The sequence below is a fragment of the Stigmatopora argus genome, chromosome 6, assembly GCF_051989625.1.
Source record: "Stigmatopora argus isolate UIUO_Sarg chromosome 6, RoL_Sarg_1.0, whole genome shotgun sequence".
Taxonomy (NCBI): Eukaryota; Metazoa; Chordata; class Actinopteri; order Syngnathiformes; family Syngnathidae; genus Stigmatopora; species Stigmatopora argus.
Genome location: NC_135392.1, coordinates 11,102,498 through 11,121,237, shown reverse-complemented (window position 1 = coordinate 11,121,237; position 18,740 = coordinate 11,102,498). Strand labels below are relative to the sequence as shown.

The 18,740-nt window shown below is 40.3% G+C and overlaps 1 protein-coding gene across 10 annotated transcripts in view; it reads left to right on the top strand.

The window, feature by feature from the left end:
• The window catches only part of plxna1b (plexin A1b), a 145,354-nt gene that overhangs the window by 89,872 nt on the left and 36,742 nt on the right, over positions 1-18,740 (top strand). For all 10 annotated transcript variants that reach the window (XR_013300516.1, XR_013300515.1, XR_013300514.1 and 7 more), the window contains exons 11-15: positions 6,254-6,350; positions 7,907-8,097; positions 14,236-14,387; positions 17,027-17,150; positions 17,240-17,376. Coding sequence is in view for 2 of the 10 variants with exons in the window: in XM_077602058.1 (XP_077458184.1) it covers positions 6,254-6,350; positions 7,907-8,097; positions 14,236-14,387; positions 17,027-17,150; positions 17,240-17,376 (701 nt within the window). In the remaining 8 variants the exon portion in view is untranslated. The remainder of the gene's footprint in view (positions 1-6,253; positions 6,351-7,906; positions 8,098-14,235; positions 14,388-17,026; positions 17,151-17,239; positions 17,377-18,740) is intronic.

The window sequence follows — 18,740 nt, the reverse complement described above, 5'->3', positions numbered from 1 at the left end:
TGTGCCCAAGGCTATGGAACCTAGGATGTATTTGAATCTTGTCTGGTTCCAGTACACCCCTGCTACGAGACAAGATGGAGGGGGCTTATCGATCAATAAACACACAGATGCTAATCCACAGTTTAGCCTTGCATTTGAGAAGAAGGTACGTGTTAGGAGTTGTGGTTACCCCGGAAGATTGGATTTTTTTTTTTTTTAAAGGGGGGATTCCTATTGGTTATAAAAGAGGAAATATCGAGAGTCAAACACAAAATCAGCACTGGAAAATGAATAAATGAAAAGGTGGGGCTGTAATAGTGTACGCTGTAAAATAGAGATGGCCCAGACAAGACAGACCAGTGAAATTGGAGCATGGATGAATAGAGAAAAGTGAGAAGTGCTATTGAAAAGAACAGGACGAAGATGATAGAATGTAAGGAAATCGTCTCAAAAGTATCTCCTGAGGCCAAAACTCAATCTCGTCTCTTTCAAACAATCCAAAAAGATACACCTCAAATGTACTGGATGACCACAGTCAGATCATGTTTAAATTCTACTTTCCAACTCCTTACCTCAATATCCACTGACAGTAATAACCCAATACCCCATTCCCTATCCCCTAACATTACGCTGCCAATAAATGTTTTAATGTATGTGGCACAGTTGATATATGATAGTGTAACATAAGCTGCATCCTGATCTGGTTGTGTATTCGCGATCCATAACTGGTTACATAGGCAAATATCGATATGCCTGGTTTGTTTCTCCTTGATTGCATACAGTACAACTGATCCCCATGAATGGCAATTGCCCTTTCAAAAAGTACAGCATGCTCGCAATACCAAATGATTAAGACCTCCAAAAATTGGCAATTCATTTCGAACCTGAAAAAAAAATAACAATAACAATTCTAACAATATTATTCATTAGCATTCCAATAGGGCCTTCACAGTATTAAGATTGTTCCGGCCCTAATTAAACCAATTTATTGCTCAGTCTAAAAGCTTTTACTGTCATTACAACTTGTGAATTATAAAAAGGCTGCTTGTTGAATTTCCCATATTATGTATACTACAGAATAATTGCCAAAATAAGATCATCACAAACACAGAGAATCATGCATCAGCCCTTTCGGTTGTTTTCAGTAGCAACTACAATAACAAGCTGCTGTCTAAATCCCCTTCTTCGTTTTTTCACCTAGCCCTGGAAAGTTTTCACTGCGTAGGCCAATCAGGGGTCATGGCCCAAGGGGCAGAGCCAATAAGAGGGCTGTGTGTTGGGATATTGTACGCAAGAGTGGCAGGCAGGTTAAAGGCGCAAACAAACAAAGGTTCGCATAATGTCTATCTCAGAGGCAGCTTGCTCATGACCACATTTTGAGGTCAGAAAAGCTGGTGGGCCTCAGCTGCATGTTGCATTAAGTTCAAAGGTGAGGAAAAAGACCTCAACCCTCTTTCCTCACTCTTTCCATCTGCCCCTTCTTCACTTCTATCTGTCCTTTTTCTCTTTATTCTTCATTGAGGTTTCTCCCTGGAGGGCTACAATGAGTGGACGGATAACATCTGTGTGGGCCTTACACCATTACCTCCCATCTGATAAACCAGTGGGCCACTCGATCACCCTCCTTCTCTTACTCTTTCACCAGAGAAGAGAGAAGGAGAATGGGGAAGAAAACAGATGCGGGAATGAGAAGAAAATCTAGTTTAGGATAGGATGTGTGCCTGTGTATTCTCCTTGTGTGTGTATATGTGGAGAGCAGCTGTTAGCCAAAGGAGGGATGGGAAGTATCAGGGGTCCCGATGGCATCCAATTAAGGGAGATAAAATGATGATGAATTGCAGTTGGGCAGTGGAGACAGCCATGAGTATCCGTACACACTCTTGTTCCGCTCTTGTGTACGTACATGGAAGGAGAGGAGGGGTGGAAGAGTGAGTTTCAGAAAAGAAGTTCCGAGGAACAGTGGGAGTCAGAGTTGGATCGAGAAAATATAAGAAAAGTGATTATTAGCCGTGTTTCCATGTCAGTGGTAATTGGGAAGCTACACATGGCTTAAAATTTGGAACATAATTAATGTGGACATTTGTACAATTGGACTTTAAAAAAATATCTACACCAATCGTTGTATATAACTACACTGTAGGTCTCTAAATTGCGGCCGATAAACATGCTTGTCCTTCCAAACGGATCCAAAGTGTTCTGCTGTTTGGGAATAGGATTGAGTGGACTTCAGGGAAATAAGCGAGGGAACACATGGTTAGAGAAGGATGTTTCTGCAAATTATCAGACAAGTGTGGAAATCCTGCACAAGCTTAATCTACATATATAGAACACTGCATTTTCCCCTGAAGCCAGCAATTCTGTCTCCCCATACTCTTATTTGTGAAATTATTTTTAATGCCATTCATTGTGTGTGAGGTGGTAACTGGGTCTGGTCATGCGCCAATCCTGTTAGCATTAGTGTTTAGTACAGGCTAATAGGAATCCTTTATGAGCTGGTGCTGATTTAACAGTGTCTGTCTGATCCCTCATATATGGTGTACACACTCATGCACACACTCACGCACAAATAAATACACAGTGGCTATAGGACGGATTACCACTTGATGCTTGATTGGGAGGCCACTTAACTTTTGCGTGTGTGTATGCAACAAGAAGGTGTTGTATAATAATGAACACATAGTCCAACGTTGTGCCTGCCTGTACAGCTCTATGGCTATATCAGTGTCTCAGAGAGGTCATTTACAAGAGGTCACATGTCTTTCACTTCACTACCTTGAGAAGAGGGACTTTTTCTAACCAAGTCTCTCTCTGGAATGAGTTTGCCTTGGGCAGGTTTGGTATTTTTAGTAGTACGGATTGGACACACGCCTTCAACGTGACTAATTATCAGGCTGTGACCCTCACAGAAGGTGCCCGATGTACCCAATGTTACTTCTTACCTCTCTCCTCTCGCCATCCATCTATGCTTTCCTCTTCACCACCCCTGATATAGGACATGTTGTAACTTTAGTTTGCGTCTTCACACTATCTTCCTTCTCTCACTGGAGGCAACACTTACTTTCTTTCTGACATGCAGGCACTGATACTTTTCTTTTTTGTTTCGGTTTGGTGAGAGTCTTTCTTATTTTTCTTGCCTATTTGAACATGTAAATCCCGACCTTTCTTGAAATAACTTGCGTAATGTTTATATTTCCATATTGAAATTGGTTATTCAGTGAGTAAAATATGCACTGTGCGTATTCCCTGAACCATGTGTTGAGCAAAAAATACTGGTGTGATATGAAATTTTAATAAGCCTTTGGTGCAATGAGAGAAGATGAGCAGTGGATCGTAACCTAACCACCGTGATGCCTCCGATGCCCATTAAACACAGATGCACACACATACTGGTTGCAGCCTTACATATTGATGTTGGTGGGTTTTTTTTAATCTTGAGGAAAGAACATGTTCATGCAGAGTTTAGCCTTTCTTCTCTCAAAACACTGCCTTCCTTGAGAATTGATGTCAAACCATAAACACTTGGGCAAAACTGGGAATGAATACAGACATGCTCTCTCAGCATCTTCACACTGTTTGTGTGTATGTGTGGTGTTGCCTTTGTCTTGTCATTCTGTAAAAAGTCCCATTGAAAACCTTTGTAAGAACTTTCTCCTGACGTCCAATTATATCGTGTTACTTTGTGTATTGCCCAAACCATTTGTGCAAAATGAGTGTGATTCTAAACATAGATTTCTTGGGACCACAAGTAGGAATCATATCTATATTTGTTAGTGTAGCTTGCCTGGTGGAGATGGGGGAGAGGAAGAGGGGGGTGGGGGGCTTCACAAAGAATGGTGTTTGCTAAGGAGCAGAGAGAAGAAATAATGATGGAGAGGGAGAGGAAAAGAGGAGTTTGAAAAGACCAAGGAGCCAGACATGTCAGGGAACAAATTGAAAATGCCAATTTCACTTTAGAGCCCACCAGCTCAGCCGCTTATAGCTTTAGCCGCAGCCTCTTATTCCATGTGTAAATGAATGGTGTCCACAGAATAACATACAATAACCTCTCGCTATCCATCTTGGCTCTGGCTATTTTTTTTTCACCTTTGCTGCTGTGTTATCCTCTCACCTTTTACCATTTCAGGCCACCTTTGCTCTTTGTATCAGTTTATCACTGCATTTCATCAGCTCTCTCTGGGTTGTACATTGTTACCGAATGACACTTCTTCAAATTTTGGTGTAAAGAAAACAAAGAAAGATAAAAAAGAAAATCTTCTTGTTTTCATATAACCCAAAATACATTTGTGATGTAGTTGTCTCTCCTTGTAAAATTTGCAGGGTTGCAGGAGCCTTTCCCAGATGTATACAGTATTACATTGGCATAAGAGTGCCTCGAAATGAGTAATTTGAGATACGGGTAAAATTCCGAGCAAAGATTTACCATGAGATACGAGCCAAATTTTGAGATACGAGCATACGAGACAGCCAGGTGGCCAGGCCGTGAGTGGCTGCTTATGATTTCAGTGCGCTGTCTTTCTCGCCGCATCTCCCTCGTGCAAAGATATCTACGAGCACTTGCCGGAACATAGCATTTTTTTTCCATTTTTTTTTTGCGTTAGTCAGTGCAGTATTAAGTCTGCCATAAAGTGTCAAGCCACCAAAAAGTTTTTAGGAAATTGATTCAAAAGGAAAGTCATTTCCCATGAACTAATAGTAAGAAAAACATTGTCTGAGGTTAAAAAAATAACTCAGTAAAATTCCGAGCACAAACTGAAAATTCCCATGAGAATGCATGGAGACATTCTCCTTAATTTGAATGTCGCTGTGCCTTTAGCCCTCACTCAGTGTAAATCATTCAATCACAAACGTGAAGAATGAATTAATCAGTCACTCGCACATTGTGACATTGCTCTGTCCTAGCTCTCATTTTCTTATCTTTATATTGCACATTTCTTGTACTTGAGGGCCTTTTTCCCACTCAAATACATTCCAATTCACAATTGTTACTGATGTCATGATAAATCCCACAGTATCACATTGGAGTGGTTGATATCAAATAGTGGATAAGTTGTTGTAAGAATACGCCTGCATTGTGCCATGGCTTGAAGCATATGGCTTTCACATAGGATTTGATCGCCACTCTCGTAGGAGATAATAGTCCTGCTATCGCTTATCCTGAGGCCATTCCTAGTGACCATAGCAGTTGCAGTGAGAGTGAGTGGATAGCCTTTGCCTGACAGAAGCAGCAGGTTAGCTTGGAGCATCTTCCTCACCATAGACCAATACGTTATTTAGTGTATCCTTTGTACTAAAAAGGCCAGAGCTAGCGAGCATGACCAGACAAACTGATGTGACAAAACAATTTATACAAAAAAGTAAAATACGTCAGGAGCACTCTGAAAGAGCAAAATTCTAAGCATTGCCATTTGTGGAAGATCGGGCACTCCATTTAAGTATCTTAAATATGATTTTTTTCACTCATCACATCAGGTAACCTGCAAATTTTAGTTGAATGGGCTAATCAGTTGTCTGTATTCTCAAAATTGCAAACCAAAATCAACTGAATGGGCTGCAGAGAACTTCATTGGGAGAGAAGCAGAAACATTAACTTTTCACTTCTTATGTAGTTATTAGTTTTAATTTAGACGGGTTCCAAAAAAATAATCTATGAATTTCAAACTGGTAATATGTAGGTTTCACTATTTATCAATAACATGCTAAATGCAGTGAACGGATACGATTAAAATTATGAAAAGCATTTTATCTATCCATGATATTCAGCATTCATGATTCATGAGTGTCTCATTAGACACATTTCTCTGTCTCGCCATCACACTGTTGCTTCAGAATGTTGCTGTCTCATTTAAAGTCATTCTATAAAACTGATTATGCCGCCAAACAGTCAATTACATTTCAGCTCTTATTAGTTCAGGATGCAAAAATGAAATTAGATGTGAATATTATTGTGAAAGATATATTAGGCTTTTCATTCATCACTGAATGGAGTGAGTCATCCGGCAGTGAGGATTACAATCTCTTAATCAACTCTTTGCTCTGCCAGGCAGCACGAATGTGCGGTGTGTTAAAATCACAATATACCCTGTCTCTCATCAGTCATTTCTATGGCCCTTCAACTGGTATTACGACAAGACGCTTGCTCAACAGAATTTTCTTTTATTTCTTTGGCATGTTTTCTATTCATTTAGCTGATTCTGAACTGAGTTCTTAGTGATGAAATTGCTTTACGCGATTCAACTAAATGTGAATGCTTTTTTATTTTTTTTATCACCTTCAGTATGCTTATGACGGCAATGAAATCAGTGACCTGCCAGTGGACTTGTCTGTGGTTTGGAACGGAAACTTTAACATTGACAACCCCTACAACATAAAAGGTAAACTTTTTGTTTCCCGTTCATTAGCTGCCTTTCTCAATATACATTAGGAAATGTTGTTAAATGTGTCAAGAAAGAAAAGTCTTTTTTAATTTGTGATAGTAAATATTGCATAATTGTTTCTATATATGCATTTTTATTAGGAAAGCACTAGCACATTAAACATGCACACAATGCCTCTTCTAAGGACCTAAGCTAAACCCGTTTTTGTAATATCTGAAACTAGACATTATTTATTGGTCAGCTCTGTGCGTACTGTGCATAAGTTTAAGACGGCAGTTAAAGGATATTGACCTGCATGAGGTCAAAAGCCTACATTACATAATTAAAAAGTGCTGCCACTCTTTGTTGGCCTTCCAACTAAAGAATAATATTGTTAAGGGTTAAAGGCATACTTAATGTGCCACTGAGGAAATATACACAATGACATCATGTCTGCAAGATGTAATTGCTAGTATCTTTACAGTGCTGCCTCCAAAATTATTACAATCCGTTCAGCACAGCAGGAGCATGGGCGTGACTTTATACCCTCATTGTGTGGTAAAAGTAACGTCATTGCCACCATCAATATGGCTTTCAGATGACATCTACAACATTAAGAAACTATTGCTGTGACGGTTTCTGTTTGATGATTACAGTTAAGCTGCTTTCAGACAATATACCACAACATTACCGGATAACATGACCCGGGATCTAGCTGGCTCATGGCTTTCAGACATAAGGAAATGTACCGGTATTTAACGGCTCAGGAGCATTTAGAATGGAGGGAAATATAGCGTTTCGCACCTGGTTAACCAGCTGTGAGTCAGGCATGATGTAGTGACTATTTACTTTTTAGGTTCCACTGAAGAAATACATTCATCTTGTAGTGTACCGTTGGAGTCATTCATTTTTAAGTGACAAGACTAACAATGCTGTATTCCTATACAATAAGACTTGCTAATACTGTTCAAGTCTGTTGTCCCCTCAAAATCACGCCAGTTCTAAATGGTGTATTTTATGTTCATAACAATATCAGCTTTACTGGCACGATGTACATTTTTTCCACATTGTTCTTCTGAAAATGAAATTACTTTTCTTCCTCTTGCATATCTTAGTTCCCTTCCAGCCCCCATCCTATTTCTCAATCATGATAATCATCTTGTGTCGCATGAGAAATTTTCTAAAATTCTGATATGTTAATGTAATTAGGAAGGAGTCATTTAGCAGACAGTAATTTGTATGGGGTTGCTTTAAAGCTGCTCCGTGACCAATGGGATTTGGGGTTGGAAGAGGAAAGAGAGAGAAAAGGAGTTCACTGTACAATTCCTTAGGCATTTGGGGGCTGAATTGCTTTCAGCTGGTGACATTGAACCCAATTTTGAAATGCTAATAAAAAATTTATATATATATATATATATATATATATATATATATATATATATATATATATATATATATATATATTTATATATATATATATATATATATATATATAATATTATATTATCATATTATATATTTATTTATTTTATCCTTCTTAACCTGCAGTAAAATGTACTAATTTTCCTCTACAGCCCACCTGTATAAGTGCTATGCACTTCGAGACAGCTGTGGGATGTGTCTAAAGGCCAACCCCAGATTTGAATGCGGCTGGTGTGTGCAAGAGAAAAAGTGTTCCCTTAGGCAGGAGTGTGCTCCTACTGAGAGCACTTGGATGCACGCCACCACGGGAAACAGCCGCTGTGCGCACCCCAAGATCACCAAGGTATGACGTGAACACCTGACATGACAGACATGTACACATGATCATGTAGCAGCATAGCAATGCGCCAAAGTATGGGCATTTATGGCCATTTCCTGCGTTGCGGCAAGCATGAGGGAATTTGCCGAGGAAGGGCGGGTCCCAAATAAAAACTTGTCCTATTTCAGAGCAGCAACTCTGAACGCCTCAAATCGCAGAGGTGCTAGCGTAGTAATATGATGCTGTTTTGCCAGACGAATACACAACAGTAACAGCAGCGGAAACCTTGATGAATGTCCTTTCATGAAGTTTCCTGAGCTTTGGGACACTGTTTCTTACACCTCTTCTTGCAAAGATAAATTATATCTTGATGCACATTTTTGTGGGATTATAGTTCATTGCCGACAACAAAAGATATTATCAATCTCACCAAAATGAGTAATGGTCTTTACACAGCTATTATAATCTGTCCTACTTTTTAAATTAATTTGGTCTTGGGCTATAGCAAAAAGGCCTTGATAGTCCCTGATCTTTACATCCATGCCATGTCTACGACGACCATTTGTTGGCACCTTCGTTGTTTCCATTAGCGCTTGCCACGGAACCCTTTCATACTGGGATGTTGCAAGTGTGAAAAACCCTTAAGGGTGCAGTGAAACATTTTTGCCCGACGTTTACGAGTTGTTAGTTGCTGATCAGCTTCGCATTTGGGGAAAGAAACTAATCTCCCGCCTCTTTTTAAAATTTTGTTTTTTTTTTGCTTAGCAACTCATCTCATCCCATTTTCTGAACCGCTTCATCCTCATTAGGGTCGTGGGGGGTGCTAGAGCCTATCCCAGCTGATTCCCAGCCGATCGCAGGGCACAAGGAGACAAAGGACAACCATGCACACTTACACTCATGCCTAGGGGCAATTTAGAGTGTCCAATCAGCCTACCATGCATGTTTTTGAAATGTGGGAAAAACCGGAGTACCCAGAGGAAACCCACGCAGGCCCGGGAAGAACATGCAAACTCCATACAGGTGGACGTGACCTGGATTTGAACCCAGGACCCCAGAGCTGTGAGGCCGACGCGCTAAACGCTCGTTCCACAAGGCCGTCCTGCTTAGCAACTCAACATTCCAAACAACAAACATGTCAGGTTTTTGTAAGGGAGGTGTTCAGGGGAGCCCGGTCCAACTGACAATGTGTACTTTGTTACTGAACTTTGATTGCCTCTGACTCAACCAAGTCCCCAAATCCAGTATTTGATAGAAATAGAAATCACTAACTGCCAAAAGCAAACTAATAACAGGACAAGAAAGTTGAACTCCCCTGCCTTTGCGTCGTCATTGTTTGGCTTCAGCGAGGGAAAGGAGCATGGTTGAAGGCAGCAGTGAGGGTGGACATCTTCGACACTATTACCATGACGGCAAGCACAACACAGATGGGCCGACCAGGAGGAGGCGATTCACGCACACAACAAATGTGAACACACTGATGTGATTAGAGATGACGAATACACGTACTGTGGACAGACACACTCCCACCAGTGGGGGTAGAGTATGTTTGTTTGGAAAGTCTCTGTGGAGAGACGAAGTGAATGTGGAGTGTGTTAATTGTGTCCCACCATGAGTGATGAGTGTGTGTGTGTATGTGCTGTACATCTGACATGCCGGGTGGGCTGAGGTGTATAAACACTGTGGTGTACCCATCTGTTGCCATCCATAACCGTGGAGATGGTCTCTGTCTCACTGTGACCTGGGTCACCACCAGGAATGTCATACTGTTCATGAACACATGCAAGTCATTCATTTGCGTGTTTCAGGCCTTCAAACAATGAACACTCATGTCATTTGGTGGAGGGAAAAGTATCATTTTTCTTTATCTAAATGGCGTGAAATATGTCTGCCTACATATTCCACACTTACTTGAGCCCTGAGTATATTTCCTCTGTGACTCCAGGTTCCTTCTTCTGAATACATAATGAAGGTACTGGATAATTCGGGCACTAGTACATTGATATATCCTTTCACTAATGTACCCCCCCACCCCCTCGCGCTCTCTCTCTGCTTCTCCTTCCTCACTTCAGACTTCAGTTATCTCTTTGAAACAACCATACAGAGCCAAGAGTTGTGTGTCTGCCTGTACATGTGAGAGAATTGGTGGGGATGGGGAGTGTTTGTTGCATGTGTGCCTGCAAGGATGTACATATTGAGTCATAAATCCTGTCCTTGGGGCAAGATGTTGGTGGCAGTCAAAAAGCAAGCGTAGAAGAAAACCAGCAACAGCAGGAAGAGAAACTTTGCTTGAATGCAGCAGGGACAAAGAAGAAGAGATTCCTCATCACCAAGCTGAGCCTCTCTTCTCCACCTTTGACATTTTCAATCTGACATTTAAAGCCTAAAGAACATCCGGTGGCAACAAAGAAAATCTCTCCTTTTCAGACATTTCATTCCTCAGTTCTCCAGAAAAAGCAGGACACAAATTAAATATCTGTCCGCTTTCCCTATATATGCAGGTTGTTCTTCATTCTTCACTCAGCTTTGTACAGCCATTCGCTTTGTCAAATCATTGTCTTTTTGCTTGATTCGGACTCTTTTGTTCAGTTTTTGCAGAATGGAATGGATGTTGGTCCCTGTCCATTTGCTGGTGGATTAGCTGCTAATTTAATTTGCACTAGAGAATTGTGTTTTAGGATGTAGCTGGAAAAGCCCATGCACTGTGACACACAAACATGCACACACATGAACGATACAAGATTCCCAGATTGGCAAGTTTGGCCATTTGGTGTCATTCCCGAGTGTGCGTGGCCCAATTGATTTGATTTCTTGCATTTTCCCTTCAAGAAAATGCTGTTGGGTACTGTTCCACTAATAGCTTTGGGACCTATAATAGGCTCCAAACAAGCTTTCTGATGATTAACGCTTGTCATGATTCATGCAGCATATTTTTTTCACTAGCGGTAGTGAACAAAGTTGAATCAGCTGACACACAAATACTTGTATATGAAGAAAAGTAGATTTAAAGACAGATAGATAAAACACATACATACAGACAGACAGACTTACCTGTCTTGTCTCACAGTGTAGTGCAGCATTGTCCTAGTAGTGGCCTTAGATGCTGCCTGGTTCTCCATCATCCATCATTTCAAGCCTGTTCTCCCCTTTGGAAAATAGAAAAGCATTAGAGCTAGCCCTTGGAAACCAATTAAAACAACCTGGGCCTTGTATGTGTGCGTGTATGTTGTTAGCCTTAGTCTCTTATATACTCCTTTTTAAATTATGTATCCTGTATAAAGGGTAGAGAGAATTCAAACAAAAATGCTCATGGCAAAGTTAGATACTATTACTTGTTGACTGCTCATTATTAATTGTTAATTTATGGAAAATACAATGATGTAGTAAGAGGAAGAATAAACTGCAAGTGTTCTGCTATAATATCTTGAATGAACTATAATAAGAGTAAAATTTGACTTCTTCAAAGAGCAAAATTAGTTCTCGCATTAACCCACCCCTTAGAAGTAGTGGCAGCAACCCCGACATGGCAAGGGAGTGAATTAAGATCTTGTGTCAGCATTTTGGTCAATGAAGCCAACTGTAAATTAACCTTGCATGTTTGTGGTAGTATGGGGAAACTAGAGCACCCCCTGAGGCATTGGGAAAACATGCAACCTCCACCTAGAAAGGCCCCCGGTTATCCTGGAATCAGCCTTCTTACTGAAAGGAAGCAGTGCTAACTACTCTACACCTGGATGCAGAACTGGGCTTTCCTGTTGTACATGGAAAAAGTTATGAATCCTTTTGGACTGACTGTCGGACTCGGTGACGATTGTATCACATACAGCTGCCCACCAAATATAAACACAACGCAGACAGTATAATTCTGTATTTGGAATCATAGCAATTCTGTTTAACCATTCCCCTCTCACTCATTTCCTGTTCTTTTCCCTTCCAGTTTGTCATCCATTACCCATAAGCCTTTCTTGTATTGTTTTCAGTTTCCGTGTCCTTTCCGCTCTATTCTTTTTCCATTCCATTCAGTGTCGTACTGCTCCCATTTTCCACTATTATCACATCTCATTTACTCTTTAGACGCCTCTAAAAGTTCCATGTGATGGTGTATTGCCCATCTTATAAATAACACCCCATATTTTGGCTGCAAATATTTATTACCGATGTGCCTAATAAAGTTTTTCTTTTTTTCTAGAAGAAATAACATTTTGCAAACTTTAAATAGTGACTTTGTTTGGAGAGTTTGTCATGAAACTGATAAACGTGTCTAAAGCCTGATGTCGACTTTAAGAAAATCTCTCATTCTCTGCCTTCGGCCGCACCAATTTCACCGCCTCCTCTAACCAGTAGATGCTATCTCTGCATTCCTCGAGTGACCACAATAGGCCTAGCATAGAGACTGACGAAACAGGACAAGTATTAGATGAGAATGAGAAAAAGCAACTTTGTATGAAAGTCAAGAGCTGTGACTGTGAACAGAGAATGAGAAGAAGTTTTGAGCTGGTAGCTTTTATCAAAGAATGCTTTTTGTTTGTGTTGTCTCGGTCTGGAAATGACAACTTTTGTGTTTCTGTGTGTTTTGATAAGCCCCACCGAATAGCGAAAGAGATTTGATTACCATATCTGAAGACTCTTGACTATTGTGCCACTGTGTGCCAATCATTCTTTTGTCTCCTGCTAACGCACGTGCATTCATGCATGCTGAAAAAAGAGGCGAGTTTGTTGAAAAGAGCGAGAAGGAAGAAGGAAAGGGCACGAGAAAGAGCAAAAGATATTCACTGTAAGCTTTGTTGGTTTAAAATAGAGAACAGTCCATCACTTTATCACGGTGGCCTTTCGGATCTGGCCTGCACGACACTCATTATTACTCATATCCCATTATGTTTCTGCTCTTTGTCGTGAACATCCGTGACATTAACTTATTTGTCTTCAGATGTTCACTGCACAAATCAGCTTCATATAGCATGTGTAAAATACCATGTAGGCTTTATTTGAAAATGTGAAATTGTAAGTGTTACCAAGGACTCGTCCATTGCTGCCAACCCTATTCACATTTGAAATCATCAAAACATTATTCTACTATGTTCTGTAGTGTGTGTTTTATAGATGTAAAAACTGAATAATCCCAGTCCCCTCCCTCAGCTGCTTTTAAGTGGAGTGGTATGGTGCAACCTTTCAAGTTGAAACCCTTCCATGATGCATAAAACATTTTTTTGTATTTATATTTTTTCAAAACAGCCAATCCCAAAAGTGGAACTTTGACAGATTTGGGTAGTCCCCTCTCTTTTTATACTGATGTATATATAATATATTTTTATGCTGAAATTATAATGTCTACCTACACATTGGCAATAGTATCTATCGATTAAAAAAATGAATAACTCTCTGTGGCGACCTTAGCAGAACAAAGAGAAAACAATTTCATTTGTAGGTTGAAATATTGTGCTCACCACCCTGTAATAATCAACATGCCATTTAGCCAATTTGAACAGGAGCCCATGTTGCTAATCATATTTTTCCTCGTTGCCATCACTGGTACCCTTTTGTGATTGTAGCACAACAAATACATAGAATAGTCAGAAGAAAATCTTCTAATGAGTAGATACGTTTACTTCAAGCAATGTCCGTGTTCCTCAGGATTAAATACGTGATTCCCAACCATCAGTATATGGTTTATCCTCCTCCCATGCATATGACAGATGACCCCATCCCCATCAATTTCTAATCCAATTATCTTTAGCCCTAATTATCCTACTAATGACTGATTACCAGAGGAACTATTGTCTGCGTCTTTGCTGTGGTTGAATGGCACAGTGATTAGCCAGGCCGTTAGTCTCGGGTAGCCATTAGTACCTCTGCACACCTTTCACCGAACTCTTGGGGAAATGGAAGGATCGGAGGTCACTATGTCCTGTAATTGTGTTCACTAGATTAATCGCGCTGGGGTCAAAAGGGGTGCAAGCGAGGGGGCTGGCAGGTTGGTGCTTCTTACTCTGGTGCTCTTTGGCAGGTTGTTAATGTTTGACTGAGCTAAAGCTGCTGTAATTGAGATGATGTCATTTTCATCTGACTTACATTGCAAAGTGTCACAAAAAAATGAAATTAGGGGTCAGAAACTAATTTTTATCCTTTCAATGCTGACATATTCTTTCATTTCTCCTTCTTCAGCTATTACCCGAGACTGGGCCCAGGCAGGGTGGAACGATGCTGACTATTACTGGTGAGAATTTGGGTCTTCAGTTTAAAGACATCCAGAATGGAGTCCGCATCGGAAAAGTGGCCTGCAACCCTCAGGAAGATCAGTACATCAGTGCTGAGCAGTGAGTCGACATCATCTACACTGATTTTTTTCCCCCACTCTCAAAAATGTATATTTTAACGTTGCGGTAGCCGATATAACATGAATCATTGTATCCCATTATCAATCAGAATTATAATCCATTCACAATTGAATTACCTCATTTAACCCCCTTCATCTCTGTAATTCAGCCTCTTGTGACAGCAGCCTAATGAAGTTTGTGTTGGGTGGTACTATATATTCTTAAAAGCTTGAAAGCATTTGACTACTCTCTTTGATTAAGTAAGGTTTTTCTGGGAAATATCTTAACTGTGATGGCCATAGTGAGTGGAGCCTTGCATCCTTTTAATATCTACAACTCTGTAATAAGAGCAATATAATTTGATATGCTAGCATACTATAGAAGCTGATGGTTCAGACAATTTTTCACTCTAAATAGGAAAAACAATTGCAGTAATTGTATGCTGTTTAAGACATTGCCAGTATTTTTATGACCCCACTCTCCCCAATGTCTTTTAATACAATTGGAATGTAAAGTAGATGGATTTATTACAGATGGTCAAAATAGGATGCTTGTCACAGCTATTTTCCATTCTTCCGTTGTCATTTGTACTCAGACAATAGACCAGCTGAGTTTTGTGGGAGTCCCATCTAATTTATTGTCTTGGTTTTGGGGTCCTCAAAATGGCTTTAGAAATATGCTAGAGATGTAGTATTTGTGTCGCTTTGTAATTAATAAACTCGTATGGTCCTATTCATAGGAAAGATCATCAGCATACATCTGCATGCTGATGCATTGTTCGTGAACCCTCTTGTTTTCGCTAGGCGTGTTCATTTTGACGTTTTGATCACATCCAAAATCGGAGCGGTGTCAACTTTTAACCTACCTTGAGATGTAACACAGTACTGGCTTGTTGCCATAGCACCCAGAGGAGGAGGAGGAGGAAGAGGAGGGGCCCGTTTGGCAGTCAAGCTGTCCCGATAATTAAAAGTGATGTTAGCCATGCGGCACCATTAGTGGCCCGGTTACTCTCTTCATTTGTGTGACCCTGTCAGAGCTGCCTGTAACACAAGAGACAGAAGATTATGCGACTGACGTTATAGGTCTAAGGTCATCTGGTAGAGGCAAAAAGTGATTTCCACTGATAGTTAGACACAAATACAACAGTTAGAGGAGGTGAGCAATAGTGATATTATTTCCCACCGGATTCAGCGTGCTTGTTAGCTGCGGAAAAACTTCAATGGCTGTTGACTTGAGTGTTGACAACTCAGAGGCATTTTCTTAATATTAAGGGATCTAAAGTGAATAGGATACCTATAAAATGCTACACAGTGCTATAGTGTTTAGCATGTCAAATCTCCTGTGTGGAGTTGTCATGTCCTCCCTTTGCTTGAATGCAAAAATTTCTCCAGGAATTCAGACTTCCTCCCACATTCATGTGAGGTTAATTGAAAAGTAAAATGCCCAGAGTTGTGAATCGTTTGGGGCACTCAACTCCTCGTTCTTTCTGCAGACATGTATTAGACTTTCTACACGTCATCTGCCAAAGCACTAAATAGATGTGGCACTCCACATTGTGGGTATCTTTGATTATTTTGCATTGTGGAAATGCCAACTCACAAATAGATTTGGACACTTATTGACATTCCAGCAATTGAAAGAGCTATATTTCATCTACATATCATCAATTTATAATGAACCTTCTCTTTAAAGCGATTCAATAACGTTTCAATTCAACAGCGTTTCATTTTGATAAAAATGATGCCAGGGTTCTAACTGAGAGCTGTCCAGCCTTTTAATCAAAGCTCTTTGTGGGAGCCCAGGGATTAAATGAAAGAGAAAATAGAAACAATGGACATACAACATACTGCATCAGAACGGGAAACGCAGTGGCACTGCGGTTGCCATGACCACCTGCTGGGAGACTGGAAACAGGGGAGTTAATAACTCATCTCAGGGAGAACTGGAAGCAGAGAAAATGTGTAGGTTATGAGCTTGTTCAATTAATCAGTGTCGCTCGCTTAAACCTGCTTACTCTCCGTCTTTTTCTCTATACTTTTTTTCTCGCGATAGCTTTTAGTTCTTTTGGGCCTTTCTTTCTGTCTCATTCGTTCGCTCCGGCTAATTAACAGCCAACCTTGACTTTATTGGATAGGCCGAGCGGAAATGTGTGAGTGTGTTTGCCCTGTAGTCATTTCTTCAGTGGATTTTCATTTGACTGGTCATTGCCATGGGCTAACTGTGAGCTAATAGAACTATTTGTATTTGTTTATTTTAATAAACACTCTGACATAGAAGATTCCAGTCTTTTGTGTAGCATTTCGACTTCTCCCGAATAGATGTCTGGATTTATTCTTCGTGCAGTCCTCATTCCAAGATTAGGACTTTATATGTCCATTAAGTTGTCTTTATTGTCCATTTAGGGGGAATTTGAGTCTCAATGGTTGTCTGCCCTGCAGCCTTCTTGTACCCAACCTCTCTCCCCAAGATGCTCTCTTGGGAGACAAATTACGACAAATACCACAAAAAAAAACGATTGATAGATACGGAGCTATGTAGTAGTAGTTGATTTGTTCTGTAATGTGTTATCTCCCCGCATTCTTCAAAATATGATTTGTTCATTGTAATGCAAATAAGAACGTGAAGGCTGTCTGTTGCAGGATTGTGTGCCGACTGAATGATGCAACAGGTTACCGGGTGCAGGAGGCTCAAGTGGAGGTGTGTGTGAGGGACTGCATTCATCCTGACTACAAAGCAGTCTCCACAAAGGCTTTTACATTTGTGGTAAGAATTGATGCTTTAGGATAAAGCCAATGCATTTTTTTTGCCCAGCAGCCAAGTTTGTCTCATTGCCACTGCGTGTCTCTTCTCAGTCGCCATACTTCACCCGCGTAAGGCCGTCCACTGGGCCGCTGTCAGGAGGGACAAGGATCACCATAGATGGCAGTAACCTAAATGCAGGCAGCGCCGTGTATGTAAAGATTGGACTCCATGCCTGCCGTTTCGAGAAGTGAGTCAACCAGTTGTTCTATGAGATACAGGATATAAAGGGTGGTGGATAACGACATACTCTCTGAAAATGAGGATAGTGGCATTCACAGGTTTTACAAGATGTCAAGATTTCATTCAAATAAAAATGTTTCCCCCCCAAACCAATCAGATTCCAAATGCCCCCCCACTTGTATAAAACAACAATTTTAGTTTTTCACTTTGTTTATATACAAATCATCGATATTATGATTATTTCTTAACCGTAGAAAAATAAATCTTCATTTTTAATTAGAAGGTTCATCTAAAAAGATGTGTCACGTTATGGAGAGAAAATAACAATCTTGATAACTAGAAACAAGACCCTGCAGATAGCCAGCAACAACACTGCTTTGTCTGCTTCCAAATTGGATAAGTGGTTTAATAATGCCTTATTCTGTGTAGCATTTGTTTTTCGTATATGGGTTTCCCTTTTCTGTGTAGCATTTGTTTTTCGTATATGGGTTTCCTTTTTCAGAGGCAACAAGTGACAGGTCCAACTAATGAGCTTGGTTCTATCAAGTTCTTTTTATATGGCTGCAAAGACCAATTTAAAGCTCTATAGCACACCCAGAGAAAGGTGAATATAATAGTCATGGCCTTTCATCCACTGAGCAGCAATAACCTTTATGGCCAAAGTAATGAACTGAATGCGTCTGTCTTTTTAATGTGTCTTTGTATTCAGTGGGGCCTCAACTTTAATCAAAACCTATTTACCCCGAGTCACTCATCCGCTTATCTCGCCCCAGCAACGCGTTTTCCTCCTTTTTCTTCTTTTCTTTGGCTCTGTATCCCCATTGGCTTTCTTTTGTGTTGGCCGCAACCTTGTCAGAAATACATACGTGACACAACAGGCAATGACAGTGTTGTGGAAATAGTTACCATGGAAACAGAGGAGTAATGGAATGTGGAAAACCTTTTTTTAAAAGTCATCCTCATTTTCTTCCTTCTTCAACCCGCTTTTAGTCCCCACTCGGTTTAAGTATGCATGGAGAAAGCATTCCAAATTGCATTCTCAGTGACTGTGTAGGGATTATAGTCATAAAGAGCAAATATAGATTCCATGTTTTTTTATATACTCTTTTTATCCATAAATACGTTTTATTTTCATCCAACCTGTCTCCACCTTACTTCAAGCTGTCAGGGGAGAGCCTAACTTCATCATCTTTTCCGTCATCTGCTCGCTCTCCGTGGATTTGAGCCTCCCTTGCACATGAGGAGGATTTGTATACAAATCAGTGTGTTCAGATTCTTTTCAAAATTTTCACTGTCACATGTCGTCTGGGCAATTGCTCACAGCGAGCTAAAAGGCAAATGGATCTCCTTGCGTTTACAATATTTCTTTGC